The sequence below is a fragment of the Lupinus angustifolius genome, chromosome LG03 (assembly GCF_001865875.1).
Source record: "Lupinus angustifolius cultivar Tanjil chromosome LG03, LupAngTanjil_v1.0, whole genome shotgun sequence".
Taxonomy (NCBI): domain Eukaryota; kingdom Viridiplantae; phylum Streptophyta; class Magnoliopsida; order Fabales; family Fabaceae; genus Lupinus; species Lupinus angustifolius.
Window position 1 is genome coordinate 25,452,416 of NC_032011.1, and position 21,310 is coordinate 25,473,725.

Sequence of the window (21,310 nt, forward strand, 5' to 3'; positions counted from 1 at the left end):
CTTATTTGATAGCCAATTTTTCCTTGAAACTCATTCCTATCCAATTATGTAAGACATATCCAATATTAATTAACTCATGAAATTAACTTTGTCTTAGAATTTTAGACATATGTTAGATATTGTTATAGAAATCTCAAATAAAATAATATCAATTATAAGCAAAAGTTTTCATTTATTCAACCAAAGATTGAGTTTTTTGAATTAGTGAATAGATCTAAGCTATTATATGTCTCTAGAATTGATGTTTATGATGAGACTCTTAGAGTAAGTGAATCCCCTCTCTTATCTATTATTGATTTGTATTATACTTTTCTGAGAGTAAATAATGGTTAACATATGAATGGTGAATGATTTAATAATAATGTAAAAACACTTACCCCGTATACATATTAAATCCATGATAATTATCTCATAAAATTTTATAACCCTTATGAATAAGTAACTAATCATTCCAGAGTTCATATCTAACTCTCGTAACAAATGTCGCTCCCAATAATCCAATTTCCAATCTTTTCTCTAATAATATTTTTTATGACAAGTTTGTTGTGAAAACCTTTTTTTAATGCTAAAAACCCTGAGTTGAGAATGATTTGAGAAATTCTTTTGAGTTTCAATTGTTTTCCAAGCCGGGAGAGAATAGCAGCGGAAAACACAAAAGCTCTCCACTTATCTATCAGAACCAGCAACAAATTCGCGTTTATTTCAACAATTACCGAACCTAGACATTCAAAACCACCACCATCACCACCACCACCACCACCGTTACCACCATCATGAATAATAATAATCACCACCACAACCACCACCCTCATCCTTTCAATCACGGAAGTGGTTGCAATAATAATAATAACGTATTTCCAATCCCAAATCCATACTATGATCATCATCAACAACAGCAACAACAACAACATGTTAATCATTTCAACAACAACCATTCGATGCCACCCCGTCCTTTCCGCAAACGAGCTTGGCATCAAGGAGGTACATTACTCTCTTGTCATTATTACTATTATTTTTAAACAATTACGCTATTCTAGATACTTCACATTTGTTTCGGAAGAGTTTGTTTGCGATTTAAGTTTCGGAGTGTACTGAATGAGAAGACTTCAGAGTCATCTGATATGAAGGAAAAGTCTCATTATAGGTATAGCTACCGAGAGTGTAAAAACTGAAAAACCCAATCGGATTAGTGTTATGCACTATGCAGGACCAATTTGACTAATGAGAAAAAACCATAAAAGACTTGAGTTGACTGGTTTTTAACACTTTGTGGACTAAAGAGAGGTTTTTCTTGGCAGAAACTATTCACTCATTATTTGTATCTTGTGAATTTCATTGACATTGTTTGTGTCAGGTGTAATACCCTTATCAGATTCACTTTCAAATACTCGGTCCAATTTGGTATTTGATGTCCAATGACATTATAGTTTCATTGTGCTTGTATTGAAAAATAAATAGAAACTGGTGAGTTTTATGTTTTTCTTGTGATTCTCCATGAGAATATAACTTTTAGTAATTATAGATTTATTATGCAAGGGTTATTTGTATTGTTAGGCTCACAGTTTCTCTTTCTTTCAGATCAAGTGGATGGTTGCAGTCATGTAAAAGTTTATGTTGCACCAGTTCCAAGAACATCAACAGAGGCTGATGTAAGTTTCTTTCCTGTGAAAATCAACATTTCTCTGACTCTTGTGTTTTAATTTGTGGTTGAAAAGTGTGCTTGGTACATAGAATGATCATTAAATTCCGGTCACTATTCTATGAGAATGATGAGTCCTCTGTATCGTACACAACAATACTTGGAATGCACACATGCAAATTAAATTCCAGGCCTTGATTCAGCTAAGACTTGAATCACTATGATTTCCTAAGGGGGTGGTGGGAATGTGGTTCCTGAGGTGCAAGGGTCAAATCAGTTTTTCACAACCCTATCTATCTTGATTTTGTCATGATTATGATTCTATTCCATGATGGTTCCTTGTACCAAACATAATAGTAATTTGAAAACAAACAGATATCTTTCATTCCTTGTGTAACCAAACACTAGAGTAGAAATGATCAATCCATTCCAATCATGTTTCCATTTCTGATCTCGCTGTGCTTCATCAAAAATCTATTCTCTAACCCAAATGTGATCTATTTGTCATTCTACTTTTGGTTCAAACATAAGTGGCACTGGGATATCAGGATTTCAACTGATAAGGTTTGCTATGTCACTCCATTTTATGTCTGCTTGCACAATCGCACATTTCGCTTATTTGTAATCCTTTTCAACATAAAAGAGATATCTGTCCTACCTGTAGATGAATTTTAAGGGCCTTTCCTGTAATGCACAGGTGAACAATGTCTTGTTGTGAAGTTTAAGCCATTTCTCCTTGCTCTTCCCCCTCCATCCAAAGAAAGGGTTTTTCTTCATTGGTTTAATTTTCTTTTGCCATTTAATCATGCATCTCTTTAAAAGAATGCTCAACTCTGTATTTGCTTATTTTTTTCTTCAATGTTACATTTATTTTTTTTTATATCCCTTACTCCTCTTTCTCCTTTTCGATTTGATTTTTCAATTTTTCAAAAACAGGTTCGCCTTGTGTTTGAAGTATATGGAACTATTATTGAGGTTGTTCTTTTAAAGGATAAGTTAACTGGTGCACGACAAGGTAATGATTTTCACTTGATGCTCCTATTCATATATGTTACATATCATATCTTCAAGTAATCAATTAGTCTAAATTTTGGTTGACATGTGCAGGAAGTTGTTTAGTGAAATATGCAACACTAGATGAAGCTGACAGGGCTATTAACGCTTTAAACAATCAGTATACTTTTCCTGGGGTAAGAAGATTTTACCTATGATGAATGTCTTAAGCCATTTTTTCCTGTTATCCATTGTCTTAGTTGAAACTCATTTTTATTGATCTCTATTTATATTTCCTAGGAAGCCTCTCCAGTTGTTGTCAGATATGCTGATCGAGAACGTGAACGTCTTGGTAATTGTTTTAACTTTCACCCCCCCTGAACCTATTGTTTAAAGACTGTAATACTGTATGTCTTAGCCAGGTTTGGCTTCTAAGCTGATTAATTGAGTATCATGAGAACTAATGTTATTTATTATTTTAGTAGGAGTTCAAAGAAACTTAGAAATGAAAGGTCGTTTAAAAGGTGATTTTCTTATCTACTTTCCAACATTGCTTGTGGCCTACTATTTTAATATATGATTGTCTAATCTAGTTTTTTATTCTTTTATGCGATTGTTTTTCAATTGATCACTTCTACTTTTAACTTTATTTTTTTGTTTCCATTTTTGTTTCAGAGGTGGTGTTGTATAAAGTGTATGTTGGTCATATCAACAAAGAAGCTTCAAAAAGGGATTTTGAAGATGTATGCTTTCGTCCTTCACATCCATCTCAATATATTTTTCCTTGACCTAAACACCAATTGCTTTAAAATCTTATTCATGCCAATGACTGTGTCCAATGTTTTATTTTTAACTTGAGGATGTGCTAACTGTAGAAATCCTAGGTTGGGTGGATAATTGTTGTTGCCGACATGGCTCCTCTTAAAATTGGAAATAGATATTACAAATGGAAATACGGGTTATCATGTGGAATTGTGGATGCTTTGTCATGTTGCTTGCAGCTAACAACGAACCAAATACGTTTGTTGCTAATATAGTAATATGTACATATATTTGTAACCTTTGGCAGCCTGATTCAGTTTAAGACGGCTGATATGATATTTTGTTCTTCTATTATGGTAGCCCTATATTTTGCTTTGATATAGGATATTGTGGAATATCCTTTATAGTCATATGCAGTGGTTTGTTAGGTATCTTATACTTTATATTTTGTTTCTGAGTTTTTTATGCATATTCTCTGCAGATATTTTCCCCCTACGGTCATGTAGAAGAAGTCTTCATTCCAAACCTTCGTGGTTGGTACATGATCTTGTCATTTAATGTTTTGCATATGATATCTAAGGCTTTAAAGAACTGGCAAGTTTTTTATTTTAAAATTTCTAGTATAATATAAGCAAAGGATATTGCAGACCTGAAAAAGTAAATTAAAAAGGATGAGAGATAGAGTGAGAGGCAGTGGGAAAAGTAAGGATGAGATAGACTCTCTCTTTTGGATCTCACTTAGCTATGTTTTGCTTAAAGAATTTAACTTTTTGAAAAAAAAAGTATGTGTGAAGTTACCCAAGTATTAATATTTTGGAACCTGCATTCGTCCATAGTCCATACACACACACAGACATAGATAGAGAGGATCTTGCCCCATTCATCATGGACTATTGGTATTTTTGGCTATTGTTTCTTTCAGAACAAGTCTTGTATTTAATTTCTTTCATCAATTTATTATTCATGGTTCTCCCTTTCACCTAACTGGTCACATGGACTTGTTTCTTGATTTCCAAGGATATGCGTTTGTCAAATATTCTAATAGAGAGATGGCATCAGCTGCAATCGAAGGGTTGAATGGAAAATTCACGATGAGAGTAAAGCTAATTTATCATTTGATACATATTTCTTTTTCTGATTTTGAATGCATGCTTAAATTATATTTTTATTCATGTAGGGCTGTGACAATCCATTAATTGTTCGTTTTGCTGATCCTATGAAACCTAAGTCTGGCGAATCAAGGTTTTGCTTTATTGTTTTTATTTTTCATAAGCTCTTTGTTCATCATAATCTTGGTTGTTAATAGATTAGTGGAACACAAGCTCTATCTTATTTTTTTAAGAGTATGGATTAAGATTTGATTGTTGTTTGTTAGAGTAGGGAGGGAATTTCAGTCAAGCAACTATGTTTACTTGGTTAAGTGGCAGTGAATCTTTACCTAAGAATGCTAAAAGGAAATATTGAAATCATATTCTATAGCAGTGGAACAAAAACATGTACCTGACCCTACCTTGTGGTAAAGGAAGGCTAGGTTGTTGTTGTAGATTCTATCATAGGTTTTTATAATTTGATGGAGTCACATCTTCTATCCCAAACATTGTACCACTCCATGTACCGTTTGTTTCTCATTGGTCACAAAAGTAAAACATAAATTAAAAATATATTAACTTTATATTTTCTAACCAATAAGAAATAAGGGGCACATAAAGTGGTACAATGTTTGGGACAGAAGATGTTCTCCCTTATTTGATTACCTGGATTAATAGTGCATATTTTCTAGTGTTGTGTGAGCCAGACCACATACCCAAGTGGATCAATGAATGAGGAACCAGTTTAACTGTGCAAAGTCTCTTGTTAAAACTTTTTGCTGCTAGTGTGCTTATTTATAATTTATAGTATCAACATTTAAAAGTCAAATACAGCAACAAAGCTTATTTTGTAATGTCACATACAACAACCAAACCTTTTTATCTTACTTGGTGGGGTTAGCTGCATGGATCGAACAAAATCATAGTGCTCTATCATAAATCATGTATATTGACAAAACGTTGATATCTAAATCTTTTTCATTCATTTCACCTATAGTTTTTCTTGATCTCTCTCTTTCTCTATAAATTAACTAACCTTCATTTGATCTACTCTTCTTAATTGGGCTTTTAACAATTTCCGCGAGACTGGTCTACTCTTCTTAATCGGGCTTCCAACTTTCTCTCTAATGCACTCATTTCTAATCCTATCTTGTCTAGTGTATCCACGCATCTACCACAACATTCTCATCTATGTTATATGGAGTTTATTCTCTTGTTAATATTTTACCACCTAACATTCAGTCTCGCGGGTCTTACATTCTTCATCATTGTATTGTATGATTAATCCAAAATACTTAAATCTAATGACTTGTATGGTATGATCTCCAATTTTTAACTCTACGCGTAGTTTGTCTGCTTCTTGCTAAAATCACATTCTATATACTCCATTTTACTTCGACTTATAAGAAAGTAACACTTTTAAAGCTTGTCTCCACCTTTCTAGTTTCCCATTTAATGCTTCTCTCGAGTATACAACTAGGACAATATCATTCGCAAAAAACATGTATTGTAGTACTAGTTCTTGGATTGGATCATTCAAGACCAATGTAAACAAGTATGGGCTCAATGTTGACTCTTGGTGTAGTCATACACTCATGATAATAGGAAAATCTTTTGAGACCTTATCTTATGTTCTCACACTGGTCTTGACGTCATCATACATATTATTGATTGCTCGAATATATGCAATTCAAACAGTTTCTTCTCTGGAGTTTTCCACAATACCTTTCTAGGCAACTTGTGATAGGCCTTATTCAAATCCTTGAAAACCATGTGCAAGGCCCCTTTGGCTCCTTCAGTATCTCTCACGGTCGACCTTCCTAGCATAAAACCAAATTGGTTTTCAGTGGTGTATGTCTTTTGTCTCAACATTCGCTAAACTATCCTCTCCTATAGCTTATAGTATGGCTCAAGAGCTTAACCCCATATAGTTTATATAATTTTATATGTCTCCCTCGATAAAATAAATTAATATAATCATTTGAAAAATAATATTCAGCAACAAAATATTTAGTAATATTTTATTTTTAAGGATATTTTTTATCTGTAATATAAAATTAATTTAATTTATGTATAATCGATCCAAAGTCTGGATAAATGGTGAAAGTTATGTTATTCGATTGATAGTCAATGTAAAACTGTTAGGGGCATTATTGTGATGGCAGTATTATTGTAAGGGTAGAATTGTAATTCAGTTAGGTAGTTAGAAGAGAATTTGGAGGGAAAGTTAGTTTTGTTTGTTGAACTTGTATAAGTAACTTGTGAAGCAAGTTACTGAATATTCATTGACATTCATACGAAAAATACACTCTTTTTCTTGTAATTCTTAATTCATTTAATAAGATAGTTCAAGTTCTTCTTCTTCATAAGAATTTCTACTTCTTATTCTTGGAATTGTCGAATTCTTGATTGGATTCCTCTATTACTTACAATCATATCAAAAACTTTGTCGAATCTCTGTGTTAATAAGATGAATATATGTTATAATAGTGTGTTAGCTTTTCTTGTATTTTTCATATTCGTTATTTTAAAAATTTCTTTAAATATATTCATATATTAAAAATAAATTATTTTCTTAAAAACTCCAATTTGACTGTAATTCAATCTTAGTCAGACCATTGAAATGTAAACTAGTTTCCACTTCAATGACCAATCTGGTTTTCCATACACTAATACGTGTTTGATATTTTGTTAATGCTGTTGATTATCCGAATTGTGTTTATGTTATGTTCCCGTCTCTCTCTTCAGGGGCAAATATTTACCTGGAAATTTCGGACCCGGTTCTCAAGAACCAGCAGCTTGGTTTGTTTTGTTTCTTCGTCTTCCTCTTCTTCTGACTTACATATTGATTGAAACATAAATGTAACATTCTAAATAACTTTTCTGGTTAATGATTTGTCTCAGGCCACAACCAAATTTTGGTAATTCCAATATAGGAAGGAGTATTCCGCCTACTGGCCCACATCATCCCACAATTCCACACCCACAAGTTACTTCTCAAATGCAAAACTGGGAATGTGGCACTTCTGTGGTACAACAGCCATTTCCTTTCCAACAAGTACATTCACAAATGGTCTCAATGCCCTTGCAGCCAATTCAAGCTCCAAATGTGTCTTCTCAACCATTTAGTACGGAGGTGCAGAGACAGTCGCATCCAGCAGATTCATCAGCTCAAAATATGGAGCAGAAACTAAATTCACAGGTTAGTTGCTGAAGAATCGATCATCATTAAGTAATGTTTCTTTCTGAGAAATTTTGGTTGATGTAAATAAATTTCTATTATTGAAGAGGTGGATGGACGTAGTTGAGGTGATATTATCACTTATTTCACTCTTGGGTATATGTTGTCAGTCATTACAGAATTTAATCTTTATATCATATTTCTTGTTCTCCTGAAAATTTATGAATGTCTCGGGTGCCTTCTGTCCTGTTCAAAGTAGCTGAGTCATGCAATGGACTTTTAGAAATTGTAAGCATGGGTTATATTATTCACTGAAATTGTAAGTATCAGTTCTTGAAATTTATATTTAATAGTCTTAGAGACCTATTTGATTGACAAAATCAGAATTTAGGGACTAATATGACCGGTGCTTACCAATTTCAAGGACTAAAATTGTGATGTACTTCTTTTTTCCTTATATATAAAAGGGCGACCTAGTGCACAAATCTCCCACTTAGTGGGAATTGGAGCGATTAGATGTATGCAACCTTACCCTTGCAAGGGGAGCGACTGTTTCCAGGATTTGAACCCGTGACCTCATGGTCACTAAGCAACAACCTTACTGTTGTGTCAAACTCAACCTCTTCTTTTTTTTCCTTGTGTATCTGACTTCTAAATACATTGCATCCTGACTGATCTAATTTGACAGGATACTGGTTAAGTATCTTATTTTGCAGCCTGTACATTAATTTTCTCAGTTTAATGTTCTTCACAGTTACCTACTCAAACTGGAAGCAATCCTGATAAAGTTGTAGACAGCATCCCACCCGTTGTGCCTATAAATTTCCCAGATGAAGTTTTTCCAGACTGTGACTGGAGTGAACACTACTGTCCTGATGGTCAAAAGTACTACTATAACTGTGTCACCTGCGAAAGCCGAGTAATGTCTCACCCTTTCGATCTTGTTCATATAATATGTTTTAGATTTCTATTACTTCGAGGTGTGATGGTTACCGTGCATGTTGGTGCAGTGGGAGAAGCCGGAGGAATATGTGCTTTACGAGAAAGAATCACAGAAGCCGCAAGGGCAGGAGGACCATAGCAGTCTTCACTCACAATTGTCATCATCTTCCCCTCAACAAGTTGCTCAAAGACATCAGGTGCATTCTGGAATGTATCTCATTCTCTCCTGTTATGAATATTGTATTAAGCATGCATTTAATGTGCTAGAGGATACTTGTATCTTTTGTACCATATTTTACTACACTGTATTCACAACCTATGTTATTACATAAGTACATAACATCCATATTGTAATCTTGCAGGATATAAATAATGATCTGAAGCAGTCAGAAACAAGTAATGTTGAGCAGGTGTGATGTTATTCTTCTTGTTGGGCTAGTGCAATCACATATTCTTCAATTATTTGTATCATAAAGTGGTCTCCAAATTGCTATAGATTTAACCTAGAAGTTTCTTCAGAGCTTATTTATTGCAATAGCTATTACTATGCAACTAGGAATATGTTACATTATCGAATGTAGCTTGGCGCAACACTAAGGTTGTTGCTATGGGTTCAAATCCTGGAAACAACCTATCCGTTGCAGAGGTAAGGCTGCATACATTTACCTTATCCAAATCCCACTAAGTAGGAACCTCAGACACTGGGCCATCCTTTTTTATTAATTCCCTAACCTTCATTACAGATTTTTACATTCAAATAGTGGGGTTGCTTAACTTTCTTTTAGAGGCAAAATAGATTGAATGCTTGAAACTTAGTGAAGTAGAAAAAATTGTGGGTTTAAGTAAATACTTTTGATTTTGTTGTGCTGCCAGACCATAATTTTTTCTGTTTTTGTGTGCTGTTGAATCTCGTTACACAGAAAGTTTTTGCCTTGTACTTTTATTGTTGTTGGTGAAATAGGAATGGGAACATGATTAAAGATTATGGAGCTTGATAAGAAATTCAGGTTCCACTACTATTGTAGGCACTACATATTTAAGAAGTGGTACCCATTGGATGTACTCTATGATCAAGCACAATCAAATAATTGTCTATATTGGAACTGAATTTGAACATGAATGGTGTTTTTAGATCTAATAATGCCATGTGATGAATGATAATGACCCCATCTCATTCTCTCAAATTGTTTTTTGGTACTACCAAGGGTATCTATCTCTTCACCTTTTTAGGTAAGGAATAAATTCAAGTCTGTGATTGTCCCTCCCAACAAATGTCGTTTTAGGAATCAAAGAATCGACCTTAGGGATCCAGTGGAGTTTTACACCACTAAACCAACGCCTTCTTCATTCATTCATTTCCCCAAATTGTTTGTCTAGGAGTCAAGCAATCCTATAAAATAAAATAAAAATTGATATCTAAACGACACATTATTTATCAGAAGCTGAAATATCGCATGCCATATATAATTAACTTTGATTAATTTCATTGCATATTGATAGATGACAAATACATGCGATCATCAACATACAAAGCCAAGCTTCCTGGCACACTGTGGTTGACACATAAACAATATCAATTTTAATCAAAATATAAATAAAAATTCATGCAATTCTCTTGATAACTAATGTAAAAAGTAATCAGATCATACTAAATCCTCCTATATATAAGAAAATGATATATTTTATTTATAAATCAATTATTAATAAATAAATTATCACTTTATGACAATTATTTTTTTATGATGAATGAGTATTCATTGGAGGATATATTATTTTTCTACTATATAATGTAAATTTAGCTTAAAAGGTTCTTTGCATCAATTCATAAGGTACTAATAAAATTTCATTTTGTGTATTCGCTGTGAATTTATATCAATGCATTTTTTTGGCCAAGTATAGTAACACAATCTAATTGCTGTCTCCTTAGCAAAAAAAATGAGAGAAATGTACTAGATGCAAGATTTAAGACTAGGTTACAATGAAAGACAGTTACCTGCATACATTTTTTCTTCATGTGTAATATTTTTAAGAGTGTAATATTTATGCATTGTCAGAGTAAATATTTTGTACAATTAGTATTTTATCATCGTTCATTTGTATTTTTTTAAGATTCAAATTAAATATAAATGATGAATAATACAACAACTATGTAAAAAACTCTTATATACATTATCATTGTTTACATGCTTAATTTTATGAGTACATATATTTTTCTCAATTTTTAAAATTAATTAAAATAAGTGATGTTAATGATTTATTTATTTTTTGATTTTATCATAATAAACTCTTATATGCATTATCATTGTTTACATGCTTAATACATTATCCATAATTTATATATTATGCACTAATAATGTAAGAGCAAATGATAATTAATATATGAATGATGAAATAATGTGTGTACATATAGACAGAAAGTAGTCTATGCACTACTACTATAAGAATTTTTTTACACTCTCAATATATCAATTATCTATATATTAACTATCATTGATTCTTAAATAAAAATATTACCCCTAAACAATGCATTGACATGGTAAGAGATGAATGAATGTGAGTAATAATTGAGGAGAGTAAAGTTTAAAGACTAATATGTTATATACAAGGGTGGAAACAAGTGAGACCGCATATTAAAAACCTATCATCTAGCCTATAACAAGTCAGGTCGGGTTAGACTTTTTTCGTGAATAAGTCAGACTTTGACTTTTAAAAAACCATATAGTATAGCATATCATACTGTATAACAAATCTTTAAATAGGTTAACAAGATAGACCATAATTTTAAATAGGTCAGACCTATGTTTTTTATTTTTTAAACATACTAACTCGTCAGATACAAGTTCCTATATGCTATATTTGTTCGACTTGTTTAAGACAAAACCGAACATATTTTCGCCCTTAGTTAAACATAAGATTTTTTTTTGGTATATAGTTAAATATAAGGTTTATATTTGGTGAAAACTACTTGCTTGATACAATTGAATTCAGCTGCAATGAAGTCACATAATATCCATCATTTATGTTAGATTAATTGTGCGCCTTCAAAAGTTTGCTGTTTAATGTGGAAAATTCTTAAAGGAAGGATAACTACTAGAACATAGCTTCATAAGAAAAATATTATTGGGACAGATGATTTGAAGTGTGTTCTATGTCTTTTGCATGATGAACATATTGAGCACATGTTCTTATCTTGTTCCTTTATCACCAGTGTGTGGACTGGTTTTTATTCTTGGCCTCATTTAGATTATAGTGTGTCGAATTCGATTATAGAAGCACTTCAGTTTCATGACTCTATCTATAAAATTAGTAAAGGGAAATTTTTGTGGAGAATGTTGTGATTTTTTGTTATTTAGTCCATTTGAAGTATGAGGAATGATATTATTTTCAGAGAGAAAAATGCTAGTTTTATTCATATTATGAATTTGATCCAAATTAGATCTCGAGTGTGGCTCTCAAAAAATATAGGATTGTCTTCTTACACTTTTGCTCAATGGTATATTGAACTTTATTATAAATTGTAATCGAGATGACAACCCTTGTTGCCGTTTTTAATACATTTTGCTTATAAAAAAAGTTAAACATAAGAAGGAACTAAGGGAAAGCTCATTTGATAGTATTTTAGAAAAGGTGTGGGTTTGGAAAACCAAGTATATAGATTGAAGCAAGGCCCATTAAGAGCATTAGCCCAAAAAAGTGAAGGCCCATTAAGAGTATTAGCCCAAAAAAGTGAAGGCCCATTAAGAGCATGTCGGTTTTCGGTTCATTGAAAAACAGAAGAGAAAGGGTTTGAGCAATAATAACCACTTCAATTCTTCTTCTCTCTTTTCTCATTCCACCAAATTAGGGTTTTGATGGGTACTGAGAGGAAGAGAAAAGTGAGCTTATTCGATGTTGTAGACGATTCCGCCGCCAAAATGTTGAAATCGAACGGTGGCGTAAGCAATAATCTCATCAATCCATGGTCTTTAAGGCCTTACTCTCAGAGGTATTTTGATATTTTGGAGAAGAGAAAAACTTTACCTGTTTGGCATCAGAAAGATGAGTTTTTGAAGGCTCTTAAGGAAAATTAGACTTTGATTTTGGTTGGTGAGACTGGTAGTGGCAAAACTACACAGGTTCGTTTCTTTTATTTAATTTCACCTATTATGGCTATTTCATTTTTTTATTCTTATCCATGTTATTTTTATCAAGCTATATATATGTGTGTGTGTGTGTGTATGTATGTACTTTAGGTTATGTGTGTTTGTTGTTTTTGTCATGTTTAAAAAACTATAGGGGAAATAAAGATGGATTTAGCTTTAAAATGAATGTTTATGGCCATGATTTACCAGAGCAAGCTCTACTTAGTGGGAGAAGGCTAGGTTAAGCTTTAAATAGTTTGATATAGACATGATTTGCAGTATGACATTATTTTGTTATTTGCCAACTTCACCTGCTAGGGAAAATGTTGGTTGTTGTTGCTATGTATTTGTGGGTAAAATTATTCATTCAAGGGATATATTTTATATGTTGAAACTAGTGTTTGATTATATTTTATATGTTGAAACTAGTGTTTGATTATATTGCGGTGGAATCAATTGGGGAAAATTGTCAGACAATGCGGTCGACTCCTGAAACCTTAATGTTGAGGTTGAGGAGTGCAATTTAAAACATTGGTAGAAATGATTAACTTCAACAATGTCATTCATGTTAAATTAATTGTTTTGTTGCTGAAGTTATTTGTTGTTTGATCAATATTGGCAACATTGTAATGTTCATAGCATGTGGTTCTTAGGGTTTAGTTGTTCTGATCTTTTTAATTTAGTGTCATAAAAATGCAGGAAAGTTGCATTGTTAAATTTATCTTATATTGATTCTCTGTTTGTATGGTGGTTCTAATGTATCATTTTTTTGGAGGGCAGATCCCTCAGTTTGTTTTGGATGCTGTTGAGTTAGAAACTCCCGATAAACGCAAGAAGATGATGGTTGCTTGCACCCAGCCTCGGAGAGTGGCTGCTATGTCTGTTTCCCGGCGTGTGGCTGAAGAGATGGATGTAACTATTGGGGAAGAGGTTGGTTACAGTATCAGATTTGAAGATGTCAGTGGTGCAAAGACAGTTTTGAAGTATGCTTTAATTTATAAAATTAAATTTAATATTTTCTACTATTTTTTCGGAGCTTCATATGCCTTATTTTATATACTTGTTTTCATGCTGCTCTTTTTCTCTCTCTTGCATTGAGTCTCATGTGGAATAATTTGTTTCACAGGTATCTCACAGATGGTATGCTCTTAAGAGAAGCAATGGCTGATCCACTCTTGGAACGATACAAAGTAGTTATTCTTGATGAGGCACATGAAAGGACTTTGGCTACAGATGTGCTATTTGGCCTTCTAAAGGAAGTGCTTAAAAATAGACCTGACATGAAGTTGGTTGTTATGAGTGCAACTCTTGAGGCTGAAAAGTTTCAGGGCTATTTTTACGGTGCCCCTCTTATGAAAGTTCCTGGGAGGCTCCATCCAGTGGAGATTTTCTATACTCAGGAACCTGAGAGAGATTACTTGGAGGCTGCTATTAGGACAGTGGTGCAAATACACTTGTGCGAGCCTCCTGGAGATATACTTGTTTTTTTGACTGGAGAGGAAGAGATAGAAGATGCATGCCGCAAAATAAACAAAGAGGTTGGAAATCTGGGTGACCAGGTAGGCCCTGTGAAAGCAGTACCCCTGTATTCCACTCTTCCTCCGGCTATGCAGCAGAAGATTTTTGAGCCAGCTCCACCTCCGCTGAAGGAGGGAGGGCTTCCTGGAAGGAAGATAGTGGTATCAACTAACATTGCAGAAACTTCTTTAACAATTGATGGTATTGTCTACGTTATTGACCCGGGGTTTGCTAAGCAGAAGGTTTATAACCCACGAATCCGTGTCGAGTCTTTGTTAGTGTCTCCAATATCGAAAGCCAGTGCACATCAGAGATCAGGGCGTGCTGGTAGAACTCAACCAGGAAAATGTTTTAGACTTTATACTGAAAGAAGTTTCAATAACGATCTACAGCCACAGACTTATCCTGAAATTTTGAGATCAAATCTTGCCAACACAGTTCTTACCTTGAAGAAGCTCGGTATAGATGATTTAGTGCATTTTGATTTCATGGACCCTCCTGCCCCCGAGACATTAATGCGTGCATTGGAAGTGTTGAATTACTTGGGTGCATTGGATGATGAAGGTAACTTAACAAAGCTCGGGGAGATAATGAGTGAATTTCCCTTGGATCCACAGATGTCAAAGATGCTTGTTGTCAGTCCTGAGTTCAACTGTTCAAATGAGATTTTGTCAATTTCCGCCATGCTCTCAGGTATTGTTCTTTTATTTGTTGCTTGTGTTTGTTCATTGTCCTATCGTACGTTGAGGGAGAGTTCAGTTCTGCTGGGCTTCATTTTGAGTGGAGCCCACAGTTGTGCATGTGCACAGAAATAATCTGTGCATATGATGGGGAGGGGGGATGTTTGATTGCTTACATGTGTGCTTAGTTGCACATGAATGCAATCAGTCAAGTGTCTTGTTAGGTTGTCATCAGCAACTGTCTTCTCTGGGTTCCATGCCCCGGGTTGGCATGCACCAAAGGATTCTAAGTAAGTGCTGATGCAGATAGTTGCAGTTTCTCAGTATTCTCTCATGAAGCAAATGGTGTGGTCTCGCCTCTATGCATCTGCTGACCTACCGCTGCCTCCTCTGTGATAAATAATTTCTTTCTTTAGTACCCAATTGCTTTGTCCGGCCTAGGGAGGCACAAAAAGCTGCAGATGAAGCAAAAGCAAGGTTCGGGCACATAGATGGAGATCATCTAACACTCTTGAATGTCTACCATGCATACAAGCAAAATAGTAAGTGCTTATTTCTTTTTTAGTTTTTTTTAATCCTCAAATTTTTGCTTTTGTTATGTTTTCTGATTTCTTTCTTAATTCTATATGAATGGCTTTGTAGATGAAGATCCCTCTTGGTGCTATGAAAACTTCATTAATCAAAGGGGGCTGAAATCAGCTGATAATGTTAGGCAACAACTGGTGCGTATCATGGGCCGGTTTAATCTGAAGTTATGCAGCACTGACTTCAATAGCCGTGACTACTATATCAACATAAGGAAGGCTATGCTAGCTGGATACTTTATGCAGGTTGCTCATCTGGAGCGTACAGGACACTACTTGACTGTGAAAGATAACCAGGTTTGTTAAAATGAGCTCTGCTATTTGTCTTTATCTTCTTCCTTATTTAATTTCTATCTTACCAAAATGGCCTAAGCGTAGGCTTGGTATTGCATTTATATGGTGTCTAATGATTCTGTTCTGTTTGCAGACGGTGCATTTGCATCCTTCAAATTGCTTGGATCACAAACCTGAATGGGTTATCTACAATGAATTTGTTCTTACCAGTCGAAATTTTATTCGTACTGTGACAGACATAAAAGGGGAATGGTAAGTTTTTTGTGTCTGGATCAATATTTATTTACACTTGTCTTGACTTGCAGGGACAGTCATAAATGCTTTTTCATATGTGATGTTAAAGGGAAGCATGATTAAAATGGGAACTTGTGTTCAATAAAAAAGTTGAATGATCATGAATTCCACCATTAAATTTTAGTGGGACAAGATTCAGCACAGTTTGCTGGGTCCTGAGTAATCATGGTTTTTCATAAATTTGGTAGTGTTCTCCTAATTACATGATCATGCATGTTATTTGACACAGGCTGGTTGATATAGCACCGCACTACTATGATCTGGAAAATTTTCCAAATTGTGAGGCAAAGCGTGTTCTCGACAAACTTTACAAGAAACGGGAGAGGGAAAAGGATGAAGCCAGGAGCCGCAAATGAAGTCCTAAACAACATTCACACTTTATGGCCCTTTTGACCTTACAATTGGATTTTTCCACTCCTACAACTGAGAAGATCATCATATCATGATTCATGGCTATAAAGTTATCCAACCTTTTATCACCCGTGTGGAAATGCTGGTTCTCAGTAATTTAATTTAAAATTAGTGAAGTTTCATTGTACCATTTTCTGGAGTATATTAGTAAAAAAACATGTTTCATGATCCCTCTTTATTTGGTTGTACTTTATTATCCTTTGTTTCTGGTTGTTAGTTTTGTGAAATACCAGATGCCCATTATAAACTGATAGGCTGATATACTAAGCTACTTTTCAAATGAAACAGCACTAGACTATTTCTTCAAAGAGACATGTAAAAATTACGATGTTTTGTTCAAAAATGGTTTTGGCATAATTGATGTATTCACACCATTGTTTGTTGGGTAACATTGGTATTTTTTTGTTGAACTTTGCCCCTAGGTTATTTGGCAAGTATAATTAATCAATTGCATAAAATCGGCACTACTTGCAGTTAACCATTGTATATATAATTGAATTTACCATATTGCTATATTTGCTCATTGTTAAGGATATTTCTGTGGATTTTGTACATTCCTCCTTGGTAACAACTACAATAACTACTTTATGGTGTTGACTAAGAACTTTCTAAACAATTGTAAGGGTTCACTATTAGACATTTGAATCACTAGGCATTACCCATTTACAGTTCAGAAAACTCAATGTACCATAAACCAATCAGGTAAACACGTGCTTGAATTCATCTCTTGTGTTGAGGATGATCATAACAAACACGGCCATATCTGTGATTCTGTGTGCTTTAATTTACCTCAAGAGTTGCTCCATGTGGAAAAAATACACAAAAGAATGAGGACTCTTCTTTAGTTGGAACATTTGTTCTCATAAATTGCACAATTTCTTCATCACCTTGGATGAATTAACAGCAAGAGATTATTACCCAACCCAGCTAAATGCCTTCTGCTTTTTCACTTGTCTCTCATTCATCATATCCCTTAACTCATTTACGCTGCTCCATATTCCTTTCTCGCCCTGGATCTTCGAGAGCATCGAGTAAGAAACAGGATGATTTCTCTCAAGTTTACGGATTCTCTCTGCAGCATACTCCCCAAGTTCTAAATTTGAATACAAGCCACAAGTTGCAAGTAATGCACCCCACAACACTACATCAGGCTCAAATGGCATATTCTTGATTAATTTTTGTGCTTCATCGAATTTCCCTGCTCTTCCATATAGGTCAACCATGCAACTATAGTGTGCCATCTCGGCTTGGATTCCATACTTGGTCGACATAGCAATGATGTGTTTTTCACCTTCTTCAACAAGACCTCCATGTACACATGCTGATAACACATTCACAAATGTAACTTCATCAGGTGTAACACCAGCTTTCTCCATCCTTTCAAACTCCTCTAATGCTCGTGTAGCAAGCCCATGTCTGGCATATCCGCCAATTATCGAATTCCATGAAACCAAATTCTTATTCAAAATGGACTCAAAAACATGAAATGCTGCATCCATATCCCCACATTTTGCATACATATCAACAAGTGAGGTCAAATGGATTACATCTCCTGGTATGCCAGACTTGATAATACACAGGTGAACCTGCATCCCCATCGGAAGAGAGGAACAGCCAGCACACGCGTCTAATACACTCGAAAATGTGAAATGATTCGGGCGAGTCCCCGACTTAAACATCAGCAGAAAAAGCTTCAATGCATCAATAAACCTCGTATTTTGCACATACCCACTTATCATTGTCGTCCAAGAAACCACATTCCTCTCACTCATTTCGTTAAAAAAGGACCGCGCTTCGTTAATTCGCTTGTTCCGGATATAACCAGTCACCAAAGTAGTCCAAGAAATGGTATTTCTTTCAGGCATTAGATTAAACATTCTTTGACCATCATCCACACTTCCCAGTTCCATGTAACCAGCAATCAAAGCATTAAAAGATGTAACATCTTTAAACAATATGTCATCGAACACTTGACACAAACCCTCCTTATCCCTTAAACTTGCATAAGCTCTGATCAATGAAGACCCAACAAACACATTCAAATTGAGCCCCAAATGCAATGCTAGAGCATGAACCTGTGGGACCAAAATATTCAACACAGTACCTATAACTGCCCTAAGCAATGTGGACAATGTATAGTCATTTGGTGCAAAACCAGATCTACCCATTTGCAAGAAACACTGTAATAACCCACTACTGTTATTGTTTCTATGAAAACCAGAGAGCATAATGTTCCATGAAACTGTGTCTTTCTGGGGCATTTTATCAAACATGTCATGGGCATGTTGAATTTGATGGTGTTGGATATATGCTGTCATCATCATGTTCCATGAAACAACATTGCAGGATGAAGGATTTTCGTCGAACAGTTTGCGTGCTTGGGTTATGTTGTTGTCTTTTACGTAAGATTCAATCATAGAATTGAGCTTTGTTGCTGTAACAGTACAAGTATTGAGTGAAAATGGCGTCCGAAGCAACCATCTATTTAGGCCATTCATCTCGTTTTTAGTTTTCTTCCGATGTTTTTTTTGTTTAACTAATAGTATCTGATTCATTCAGTAAGTAACATCCCTCTCAGCTGGGATATGTCACTGTACTCTCCTTTTAACAATTGTCCTTGCTAGTAATCAAATCTTAATTTTATAGTCAATCTGGAGATTCGATAGCCCTTACACAGCTAGATAACATCTTTTTAGTTTATGTGGTAAGTATTGTAGTAAATGAAGTAGTTGTTGTCCTTGGAATTATAGATGCCAAAATGAGTATTGATGGCGGGTGCACCCACATAACCCTTATTTTTTAGGACAAAACATACAAATTTGCCTATTTGCCTGTTTCGTCCAGTCTGTTTTGACCGCCAAGTTCGTGGACATTTTCGTTCAGGAATGTGAGCGGCCCATAAACATAATTTAAGAAAAAGTAAAAAAAAAATTAAATAAGTTATGATGTAATATGATTTTTAATCCCTAACAAAATTGTAATCTAATGTGATTTATTAAACTTCATATAAAATATCAAATTTTTTTGTTAATTTTTTATCTTCAACTACTATATTTAATTTCATTTTATTTATTATATGAATTTTTTAATTATTCAACAATGTCGAGGGCTGCCTGTTAACCCATTTTAAAACGGACAAGATATTGAATTTTGTCCGTTAAACTAATATGGGCACGTCCACGCCCGCTTAAATTTATGCGGGCATTTGTGGACGCGGACAAAACAGATCAGACAACCCATTTTACCATCTCTACTAGGAATCCTTCGAGATTAAACTATATGAACGTGGACTTTACCTCATGTTTTTTATATGGCAAATGTTTGAATGGTTAATTAGTTATAAAACTAAGCATATATAACCAAAGAGATTAGAGACAAGAAGCTTTGGCCATAGAAGTACCGATAATGGAATATTTTTGTTCGTAAATACTATGTAGTTTATTCCATTTATAAATCTATTTTCTTCTCTATAAGTTCTAGCTTGTGACTATTAGTTTTTACACTTCATATGTTATTTTTTTGAATATACCACATCAATTTGTTACAAGGGTCATTTTTTAATTGTTGTGTGAATACAAATATTGGTGCCTTATTTATAAACATATATAGTTACACAACTCATAAGTTGCATTTATGAAGGAGGGAAAGATGGAAGCTGTTGTGAGCCAAAGGATATTATGTTAGAAAAAAAGAAAGAATCAATGATTTTAATTGATTAAGGTAAAGTGGTAATTGATTATCAAAATTGGTGAACAAGAGAAAATTGAAATTCACTATTTCTTCAATTTCGAATACAATGTCTTTTAACTAATTGAAATAATTGTCTGTTTAATCGATTATATAAACAATTAATCGATTAACGAAACTAACTAAATGAATTACACTTTACTCAAGATATTCAGTCTACTTGGTTTGTTGTGTGAGGATCCTTAAATTAGTGTATGGTGATTGTCTCTTGAATGGAGATGGCTAATTTGGTAATACATTGGGTTTGGGTGATATGGTTTGATACTTAGTACAATGATAGGATCATATGTAAGTGAAAGTATTTGTGGTATATGGAAAATATGATGATAGAAATGTTATTGAGATTTTCTCACGTTGTCCCTTCCACGTTTCTTCTACAAGGAACAATATATTACAAATAATCTTTTTATGTGCAAAAGTTTTGTCATATATATCCATTCAATAATTTGGATGAATGATATTTGAAACGGTTATGTATACATCGAATGAACATCTATATTCCACATTCCCCTCAAATATAATTTATTATTATTATTATACCGACATAGAGAGATATTTTGAAGTGGAAAAACTCCATTAATTGCATAAGTTGTATTATAAAGAGAGTGGGAGAGAAAGTAGTTGAAGAATGAGGGAATGTGGCCAAAATTTGGCATGATGTTGAGAGTTAATTAACACTTTGTGGCCACTAGACCAAATTATTAATATGTTTCATATTTTACATAAATCTGTCAGATATTTTACTCAAGTTTTTATTTTAGTATACAAGTTTTGTTTGTACTATATTTGTTTATGAACAATTTAAATTTTAAATAATTGGTCATACCTAATTAATGGTTTTGCATCGGTCTTTAGCCAGATTTATTATGCAGTTTAATTAATATCTAAAGTGCAATTTTTTTATAAACAAAAATTTAGGTGATTCGAGAGGTCATTAGTATTAGTCAATGTCTTATGATTCCATTAGTGCTTACAAATTAACCCTTAAAAACTAACAAGACGTTGGTCCAGTAAGGTAAAACTCCACTATATCCTAAGGCGAAGAGTTTGATTCCA

General features: G+C 34.0%; 2 protein-coding genes and 1 pseudogene across 5 annotated transcripts; 2 read left to right on the plus strand and 1 right to left on the minus strand.

The window, feature by feature from the left end:
* On the plus strand, window positions 585-9,789 carry LOC109344064 (flowering time control protein FCA). 4 transcript variants are annotated; one of them, XM_019582670.1, is made up of 16 exons: window positions 585-981; window positions 1,579-1,649; window positions 2,576-2,654; window positions 2,747-2,829; window positions 2,933-2,984; window positions 3,118-3,156; window positions 3,308-3,375; window positions 3,876-3,927; window positions 4,412-4,491; window positions 4,572-4,636; window positions 7,231-7,284; window positions 7,387-7,684; window positions 8,418-8,582; window positions 8,674-8,802; window positions 8,968-9,015; window positions 9,558-9,789. In XM_019582670.1, exons 1-16 carry the CDS (start codon window positions 774-776, stop codon window positions 9,564-9,566), a joined length of 1,500 nt encoding a protein of 499 aa, XP_019438215.1. In that variant the 5' UTR covers window positions 585-773; the 3' UTR covers window positions 9,567-9,789. The 4 variants fall into 4 exon arrangements, with proteins under 4 accessions (XP_019438215.1, XP_019438218.1, XP_019438217.1 ...); XM_019582673.1 differs by lacking the exon at window positions 9,558-9,789 and having other exon boundaries at window positions 8,674-8,721; window positions 8,779-8,802; window positions 8,958-9,245; XM_019582672.1 differs by lacking the exon at window positions 9,558-9,789 and having other exon boundaries at window positions 8,674-8,728; window positions 8,779-8,802; window positions 8,958-9,244.
* LOC109344065 lies at window positions 12,403-16,811 on the plus strand (annotated as a pseudogene).
* Window positions 17,052-19,076, minus strand: LOC109344066 (pentatricopeptide repeat-containing protein At4g02750-like). The gene has a single exon (XM_019582674.1). The coding sequence runs from the start codon at window positions 19,060-19,062 to the stop codon at window positions 17,422-17,424; it is 1,641 nt and encodes a 546-aa protein (XP_019438219.1). The 5' UTR covers window positions 19,063-19,076; the 3' UTR covers window positions 17,052-17,421.

Excerpts from the sequence above, each read along its gene's own strand:
- LOC109344066 (XM_019582674.1), bottom strand. The coding sequence starts at position 19,062 with ATGAATCAGATACTATTAGTTAAACAAAAAAAACATCGGAAGAAAACT.
- LOC109344064 (XM_019582670.1), top strand. The coding sequence starts at position 774 with ATGAATAATAATAATCACCACCACAACCACCACCCTCATCCTTTCAAT. Across the intron at positions 1,650-2,575 it reads GAACATCAACAGAGGCTGAT|GTTCGCCTTGTGTTTGAAGT; the intron begins GTAAGTTTCTTT and ends TTTCAAAAACAG. Across the intron at positions 4,492-4,571 it reads ATGGAAAATTCACGATGAGA|GGCTGTGACAATCCATTAAT; the intron begins GTAAAGCTAATT and ends TTATTCATGTAG.